At 45.8% G+C, this 9,811-nt stretch overlaps 1 protein-coding gene across 4 annotated transcripts in view; it reads left to right on the top strand.

The window, feature by feature from the left end:
* The window catches only part of LOC144066958 (SH3 and multiple ankyrin repeat domains protein 2-like), a 228,529-nt gene that overhangs the window by 120,294 nt on the left and 98,424 nt on the right, over positions 1 to 9,811 (top strand). For all 4 annotated transcript variants that reach the window (XM_077590411.1, XM_077590404.1, XM_077590397.1 and 1 more), the window contains one exon: positions 4,153 to 4,234. In XM_077590411.1, coding sequence (XP_077446537.1) covers positions 4,153 to 4,234 — 82 coding nt within the window. The remainder of the gene's footprint in view (positions 1 to 4,152; positions 4,235 to 9,811) is intronic.

Below are 9,811 nucleotides of genomic sequence, written 5' to 3'. Positions count from 1 at the left end.
GAGACAGACAGAGACAGACAGAGACAGACAGAGACAGACAGAGACAGACAGAGACAGACAGAGACAGACAGAGACAGACAGAGACAGACAGAGACAGACAGAGACAGACAGAGACAGACAGAGACAGACAGAGACAGACAGAGACAGACAGAGACAGACAGAGACAGACAGAGACAGACAGAGACAGACAGAGACAGACAGAGACAGACAGAGACAGACAGAGACAGACAGAGACAGACAGAGACAGACAGAGACAGACAGAGACAGACAGAGACAGACAGAGACAGACAGAGACAGACAGAGACAGACAGAGACAGACAGAGACAGACAGAGACAGACAGAGACAGACAGAGACAGACAGAGACAGACAGAGACAGACAGAGACAGACAGAGACAGACAGAGACAGACAGAGACAGACAGAGACAGACAGAGACAGACAGAGACAGACAGAGACAGACAGAGACAGACAGAGACAGACAGAGACAGACAGAGACAGACAGAGACAGACAGAGACAGACAGAGACAGACAGAGACAGACAGAGACAGACAGAGACAGACAGAGACAGACAGAGACAGACAGAGACAGACAGAGACAGACAGAGACAGACAGAGACAGACAGAGACAGACAGAGACAGACAGAGACAGACAGAGACAGACAGAGACAGACAGAGACAGACAGAGACAGACAGAGACAGACAGAGACAGACAGAGACAGACAGAGACAGACAGAGACAGACAGAGACAGACAGAGACAGACAGAGACAGACAGAGACAGACAGAGACAGACAGAGACAGACAGAGACAGACAGAGACAGACAGAGACAGACAGAGACAGACAGAGACAGACAGAGACAGACAGAGACAGACAGAGACAGACAGAGACAGACAGAGACAGACAGAGACAGACAGAGACAGACAGAGACAGACAGAGACAGACAGAGACAGACAGAGACAGACAGAGACAGACAGAGACAGACAGAGACAGACAGAGACAGACAGAGACAGACAGAGACAGACAGAGACAGACAGAGACAGACAGAGACAGACAGAGACAGACAGAGACAGACAGAGACAGACAGAGACAGACAGAGACAGACAGAGACAGACAGAGACAGACAGAGACAGACAGAGACAGACAGAGACAGACAGAGACAGACAGAGACAGACAGAGACAGACAGAGACAGACAGAGACAGACAGAGACAGACAGAGACAGACAGAGACAGACAGAGACAGACAGAGACAGACAGAGACAGACAGAGACAGACAGAGACAGACAGAGACAGACAGAGACAGACAGAGACAGACAGAGACAGACAGAGACAGACAGAGACAGACAGAGACAGACAGAGACAGACAGAGACAGACAGAGACAGACAGAGACAGACAGAGACAGACAGAGACAGACAGAGACAGACAGAGACAGACAGAGACAGACAGAGACAGACAGAGACAGACAGAGACAGACAGAGACAGACAGAGACAGACAGAGACAGACAGAGACAGACAGAGACAGACAGAGACAGACAGAGACAGACAGAGACAGACAGAGACAGACAGAGACAGACAGAGACAGACAGAGACAGACAGAGACAGACAGAGACAGACAGAGACAGACAGAGACAGACAGAGACAGACAGAGACAGACAGAGACAGACAGAGACAGACAGAGACAGACAGAGACAGACAGAGACAGACAGAGACAGACAGAGACAGACAGAGACAGACAGAGACAGACAGAGACAGACAGAGACAGACAGACAGAGACAGACAGAGACAGACAGACAGAGACAGACAGAGACAGACAGACAGAGACAGACAGAGACAGACAGACAGAGACAGACAGAGACAGACAGACAGAGACAGACAGAGACAGACAGACAGAGACAGACAGAGACAGACAGACAGAGACAGACAGAGACAGACAGACAGAGACAGACAGAGACAGACAGACAGAGACAGACAGAGACAGACAGACAGAGACAGACAGAGACAGACAGACAGAGACAGACAGAGACAGACAGACAGAGACAGACAGAGACAGACAGACAGAGACAGACAGAGACAGACAGACAGAGACAGACAGAGACAGACAGACAGAGACAGACAGAGACAGACAGACAGAGACAGACAGAGACAGACAGACAGAGACAGACAGAGACAGACAGACAGAGACAGACAGAGACAGACAGACAGAGACAGACAGAGACAGACAGACAGAGACAGACAGAGACAGACAGACAGAGACAGACAGAGACAGACAGACAGAGACAGACAGAGACAGACAGACAGAGACAGACAGAGACAGACAGACAGAGACAGACAGAGACAGACAGACAGAGACAGACAGAGACAGACAGAGACAGACAGAGACAGACAGAGACAGACAGAGACAGACAGAGACAGACAGACAGAGACAGACAGAGACAGACAGACAGAGACAGACAGAGACAGACAGACAGAGACAGACAGAGACAGACAGACAGAGACAGACAGAGACAGACAGACAGAGACAGACAGAGACAGACAGACAGAGACAGACAGAGACAGACAGAGACAGACAGAGACAGACAGAGACAGACAGACAGAGACAGACAGACAGAGACAGACAGAGACAGACAGAGACAGACAGACAGAGACAGACAGACAGAGACAGACAGAGACAGACAGACAGAGACAGACAGAGACAGACAGAGACAGACAGACAGAGACAGACAGAGACAGACAGACAGAGACAGACAGACAGAGACAGACAGAGACAGACAGACAGAGACAGACAGACAGAGACAGACAGAGACAGACAGACAGAGACAGACAGAGACAGACAGACAGAGACAGACAGACAGAGACAGACAGACAGAGACAGACAGAGACAGACAGACAGAGACAGACAGAGACAGACAGACAGAGACAGACAGAGACAGACAGACAGAGACAGACAGAGACAGACAGACAGAGACAGACAGAGACAGACAGAGACAGACAGAGACAGACAGAGACAGACAGAGACAGACAGAGACAGACAGAGACAGACAGAGACAGACAGAGACAGACAGAGACAGACAGAGACAGACAGAGACAGACAGAGACAGACAGAGACAGACAGAGACAGACAGAGACAGACAGAGACAGACAGAGACAGACAGAGACAGACAGAGACAGACAGAGACAGACAGAGACAGACAGAGACAGACAGAGACAGACAGAGACAGACAGAGACAGACAGAGACAGACAGAGACAGACAGAGACAGACAGAGACAGACAGAGACAGACAGAGACAGACAGAGACAGACAGAGACAGACAGAGACAGACAGAGACAGACAGAGACAGACAGAGACAGACAGAGACAGACAGAGACAGACAGAGACAGACAGAGACAGACAGAGACAGACAGAGACAGACAGAGACAGACAGAGACAGACAGAGACAGACAGAGACAGACAGAGACAGACAGAGACAGACAGAGACAGACAGAGACAGACAGAGACAGACAGAGACAGACAGAGACAGACAGAGACAGACAGAGACAGACAGAGACAGACAGAGACAGACAGAGACAGACAGAGACAGACAGAGACAGACAGAGACAGACAGAGACAGACAGAGACAGACAGAGACAGACAGAGACAGACAGAGACAGACAGAGACAGACAGAGACAGACAGAGACAGACAGAGACAGACAGAGACAGACAGAGACAGACAGAGACAGACAGAGACAGACAGAGACAGACAGAGACAGACAGAGACAGACAGAGACAGACAGAGACAGACAGAGACAGACAGAGACAGACAGAGACAGACAGAGACAGACAGAGACAGACAGAGACAGACAGAGACAGACAGAGACAGACAGAGACAGACAGAGACAGACAGAGACAGACAGAGACAGACAGAGACAGACAGAGACAGACAGATTTTTAACCAAGGTTCCTCACAGTTAGCAAAATCAGCTCTGAATGTTCAGATGAAAAAACAAAATTGAGGAGCAACAATTGATAATGAATCAAGATACGATGTGCTTGTGTAAATAAAAATAAGTGTGTGTCTTTTTAGTAGGCTTGCATTAAATTACCTGAGAAGCTGACTGATTTTCCTAATCTTAATCTAATTGCAACCTTAACGGTGCTTTCATTGTTATGATGTGCCAGATTCCAGAGCGGACCGTGCTGACAGACGGAAACTGTTTAGACACTACACTGTGGGCTCCTATGACAGTTTTGACGCCTCCAGGTAAGCCCCTACACAGGCTCCATCTTGTTAAATTACATTTATTTTTTATTCTTCGAAAGTTCCATCTTTTCATATACTATAGTAGTTTGGATACATTTTGTTACTGATGTCAATTCTATTGACACCTATATTGATTTAGTCTGCAATCGCCAGGAAAGAGCAAGCACAATAAAGAATATTGTGATCCTTCACCACTTCGCAGCTTCAACTTTCGCGGCTTTCAGTACATCGTGGATTTTCTATTAAGTATAAAAAAGTTCATAGAAATGTCAAAATTCACACTGAAATCGCAACCAAAAAACGGGAGATGAAAAATGGCAGACGTCAGGGCCCCGCTTTTTCTTCGTTGGCACTCAGCACCAAAGAAGAAGAATTTCATAGCAGAAGAAGAATGACGCGAGACACAAAATAAAAGGGCGAGGAGTACAAGATCTTGCCTTCTGTTTTGTTGCGAATGAATTTCCCATTTTACACATTACCACTTGGACGGTGAGCCTTTTCCATCTTTGTTTGGATTTTGAATTATCGTTTAAAATGCCTCCTAATCCTAGTCCTGTGGAAGAATCATTACCGGAGCCAACGCCACCTCCCTGATGCAGAGCAGGGGCTAAAAAGCGAAGCCAAGGCGAGCCGAGCGCGAGGGTGCCGCCTCGAGGGGCCAGTCAGCCGGTGTTCCCGCGGTGGGTGCCGGCAGCGAGCGAGGTCTGCCCCACGACCCGGCCCTAGCCAGAACAGGCAGCGACACGGTACGTCGAGGAGCAAGAGTTCCATCACGCAACTGAAGAGAATGGTTGTCTTCCGGAGCAAGTTTTTGGGAAGAGGATGCAATCCCCTACATTCCTATTCAAAGATGAACTGAAAGTGTCACGGCTCACACTAATCGCCCGACGCTCATCCATCATGTGGGGGGATGCTGCTGGCTGGCGTCATGGTAAAGCCAGCCTTACTCTACCAATTTGACCGTCCTCGTGCTTTCAAAAACAAGAACAAAGCCTTGCTGCTTGTCTACTGGATGAGTAAACTGAAAGACTGGACTACAAAAGTCTTCACAAACTGTTTCATCCCAAACGCGAAGCTTGTCCTCGCTGAAAGACGGCTCCCCTTGAAGGACTTGACCTACATTTATTTATTTATATCAGCGGAGAGGAACCATTTTCAATGTGACTATAGTATTTAAAGTACTTATTTACAATTTTTTATATCTGCATTATATTTAGATAATAATACATTAGTCTTTTCATCTGATAATAACGGTATTATTTAATAAATACACTTCTTGTTAATTGTACTTGTGTACTTGTATTTTTGTATAGGCACGAAAACATGTAGTATGGTAGAAATAAAAGGGTACCCGAACATTTCGTCGCCGGACATTTCGGCCAGTCACTCTAAATGGATTCGTTGACGAACAATTCGTCGCCGGATTCGCTCGCTCTCAAAATTATAATCATGAGAGAGAGAGTTTTTACTGTTGAACGCGATCAACCAGGTAATCGCTTGCTCTCAAAATTATAATCATGAGAGAGAGAGTTTTTACTTCAGATTGTTTAAAGGAACTTTGACATTGAAATAAAAGGCAATAAATAAAATGATTTTATTAAAAATTATGTGCAATGGCGTGTTGGTACTGTTTGCATAGTCATCCGTAACTATCCTAACCTTAACCACTAACATTAACCACTATCCCCTAGCCCGCGATGATTTAAAGAAAAAAAAGCCTTACTATCTATGGTCATTTATTTTGAGGAATTCTAACTGATAGATAGGTGTGCAAATACTGATTTGCAGCGGTATCATGCAAATAAATCGCTAAAAAAGTCATAAATTTTTCCAAACTAATCTAATCCCAACTGTTGGCATGGGCACCAAGGCATCAATAATCGAATATCGATATACATCCAATCCAAACATCACCAACATGTGATCGTTAATAAATTAAACACTTTAGCATGTCACATATACACACCGTTTAGAAGAAATTACAATTAATATACTAATAGTCTCAATGTGTCTGTTCGGCGAGCTGTCTGGTTTACAACAAATTACAATTAATATACTAATAGTCTCAATGTGTCTGTTCGGCGAGCTGTCTGGCGTCGTCGCGGGCTAAAAGTATACTAAGACTTTTATTTTTTGATAAAAATGACCATATAAAGTATTTCAACACCTTGCTGTATTGCAAGTTCTCTCACTTAGAAATGTACATCGTAGGTGCATGGCCACTGGAGAGAGATAATCCAAAAAGGAAAAAAAATATGACTTTTTAGCAATTTATTTGCGTGATACCGCTGCAAATCAGTATTGTTGCGCATGTTGGGGATGTTTGAACTGGATGTATATCGATATTCAATTATTAATGCCTTGGTGCCCATGCCAACAGTTTGGATTAGATTAGTTTGGAAAAATGTATGACTTTTTAGCGATTTATTTGCATGATACCGCTGCAAATCAGTATTTGCACACCTGTCTATCAGTTAGAATTCCTCAAAATAAATGACGATAGATAGTAAGGCTTTTTTTTCTTTAAATCATCGCGGGCTAGGGGATAGTGGTTAAGGTTAGTGGTTAAGGTTAGGATAGTCACGTATGACTATGCAAACAGTACCTACAAGCCATTGCACATAATTTTTAATAAAATCATTTTATTTATTGCCTTTTATTTTAATGTCAAAGTTCCTTTAAACAATCTGAAGTAAAAACTCTCTCTCTCTCTCATGATTATAATTTTGAGAGCGAGAGATTACCTGGTTGATTGCTTTCAACAGTAAAAACTCTCTCTCTCTCATGATTATAATTTTGAGAGCGAGAGATTACCTGGTTGATTGCTTTCAACAGTAAAAACTCTCTCTCTCTCTCATGATTATAATTTTGAGAGCGAGCGAATCCGGCAACAAATTGTCCGGCGACGAATTGTCCGCTGACAAAATGTCCGGGACGAAATGTCTGTTCAACGAACTGTCCGGCGACGAAGCGTCCGTTCGACGAAGTGTCCGGGGACGAAGTGTCCGGCAGCGAAGTGTCCGGCGACGAAGTGTCCGGCGACGAAGTGTCCGTCGACGAAATGTCCGGTCACGAATAATAGGGGTGATCCTACTTCTGATTATCGGCCATGTCTGGTCTACATTATCCGCAATATTCGAGGGATTACTGTACAAGCTCTTGCGTTTTGGTTCAGTGAAGAGCTTGATAAAAAGTGAAAAAACCTTTCAAGATGTGCTCCATAGTTCTTTTGGTTTGCAAATGTTTTCACTGCTGTCAGATCAATTTGTTAGTGTGTTTTATGTGATGAATGAATGAAAAGGAATTAATGAATATATATTCAATTATCTTCCATATTGCTTATCCTCACAAGGGTCGAGGGCCCCCCGATAAGTCATCAACTTATCGTGGTGCTGGGGTTTGTGTGTCCCTTTGATCCTTGAAGCTATGTTGTCCGGGGCCTTGAGCCCCTAGTAGGGTCACCCATGGCAAACTGGTTCGAAGTGGCCCAGAAGAACATTGTTGAACGCCGTATTCCCTCGCCCAGCTACGGGTCACCGGGGCCCCACTGTGGAGGAGGGGCACAATGGCGTGCACCTGATGGCCGGGCCTACACCCATGGAGCCCGGCCGGGCACAGCCCAAAGAGACTACGTGGGTCCCCCTTCACATGGGCTCACCACCTGTGAGAAGGGGTGCGACGACAGCTGGGCGGCTGCCAAAGGAGGCATCCTTGGTAGTCCGATCCCTGGCTGCAGAAACTGGCTCTTGGGACATGGAATGTCACCTCTTTGGTTGGGAATGAGTCTGAGCTAGTGCGTTCGGTTGAGAAATTCTGGCTCGATGTAGTCGGGCTCACCTCTATGCACAGCTTGGGTTCTGGTACCACTCCTCTCTAGGGGGGTTGGACACTTCCACTCTGGAGTCGCTCACGGTGAGAGGCGCTGAGGAGGTGTAGGGATACTTATTCCGGACTCGGTGCCTGTATGTTGGGGTTGACCCCGGTAGACGACAGGGTAGCATCCTCCATCTTCGGGTTGGGGGGATGGGACCAGACGGTTGTTTGTGCGTGTGGACCAAACAGCAGTTTAGAGTACCTACCCTTTCTGGAGTACTTGGAAGGGGTGCTGGAGAATGCTCCTTCAGGGGACTCCCTCGTTCTGCAGGGGAACTTCAATGGTCACGTGGGCAATGACAGTGAGACTTGGAGGGGGTGATTGGGAAGAATGACCGCCCTGATCGGAACCCGAGTGGTGTTCTATTGTTGGATTTTTGCGCTTGCCATGAATTGACAAAAATGAACACCATGTTAAAGCATAAGGGTGTCCATATGTACACTTGGCAACAAGACACCCTAGGCCGCAGTTCGATGATCGACTTTGTGGTTGTGTCATCGGACTTGCGGCCGCATGTTTTTGACGTGAAGGGCGGAGCTGTCAACCAATCACCACCTGGTGGCAACATTCCCTCTAATTTTTCACGTCTGGGCATACAGACAAGCTCCCTGAGCACACTAAGGACCACAATGAACAACATCAGAAGTGCTCGCTATGGCCACTGTCATGATTTGCCTTGGCTGCGCAGCGAAGTCGAGCCCAGGATGTGGGAAGCAAAAAAACGAGAGGAAAGTGCTGGTGCACTACTTAGTCTTTTAATGCCAAAATAATCATGCAAAAATGATACAACCTGGGACAAAGTTAACTTAATCAAACTAGACAGTGGAGACGCACACCAAACGAAGAGGCAAAACATTACTCACTCAATGCAACAGGAAACACAAAGCACGAAACAATACTCCCACCAAAGACGTGACAGAACACGGGTTTGAATACACATACCGGGGTTGATGACAAACTACAAACACTTAGTCACACAAGGGAAGGGAAGCCATAAGGGACACAACAGGCGAAATGTATACAAATCACGCAGACAGGAAACACAGGGAAATCACACCCATCCACCAACCCTAAAAACGTGACAACCACTCAGTAACTCTGTCTGTAAAATATCTTATTAGTTTTTTATTTGAATTTTTACTACTCATCAAAATCTAGTAAAAGCTTTTAATGATTAATATCCAAGAATGAAAATACTTAATCAATGACTCTAGAATAAACACAAATCTGATCAGGGACATAAATTTCACTTCATTTTTCTGTCTGTCCTTCTCACTTCTCCAGTGGTTGTTGACTTCATCCAGGTTAAGGGCCCCATCTGCTTCTAGCTTTGACTTTATCCGCAATAGCCGGTCCAAATGTGCCACTCCAAGACGATTTCTTGATTCTAATTTTATACGATTCAACAAGCTGAAGCCTCTTTCACAATCTGCAGTTGATGCTTGAAATGTAGCACAAATATCCACAAGCTATGAAATCTCCTTTAACCCCTCACGTCTGAGTGCTGCAGCCACCATGTCTGAGAATGTGCTGATTGACCGTTGTTTAAGTTTTTGGTTCATTATGTACTTGAAGTCGGCATACTCCCTCTTAATGGCATCTACAGAATATGGGTGTTGAAGAATGGCTTCATACTTGTTTGCCAGTGTAGAAATGTCTGCTGATCCATGCTCAAAACTGATGTCTGAACTCCGAATAAAGAG

This window comes from Stigmatopora argus, chromosome 2, assembly GCF_051989625.1.
Source record: "Stigmatopora argus isolate UIUO_Sarg chromosome 2, RoL_Sarg_1.0, whole genome shotgun sequence".
Lineage (NCBI taxonomy): Eukaryota > Metazoa > Chordata > Actinopteri > Syngnathiformes > Syngnathidae > Stigmatopora > Stigmatopora argus.
The sequence above is the reverse complement of the archived record's forward strand: the minus strand, read 5'-3'. Positions and strand labels throughout refer to the sequence as shown.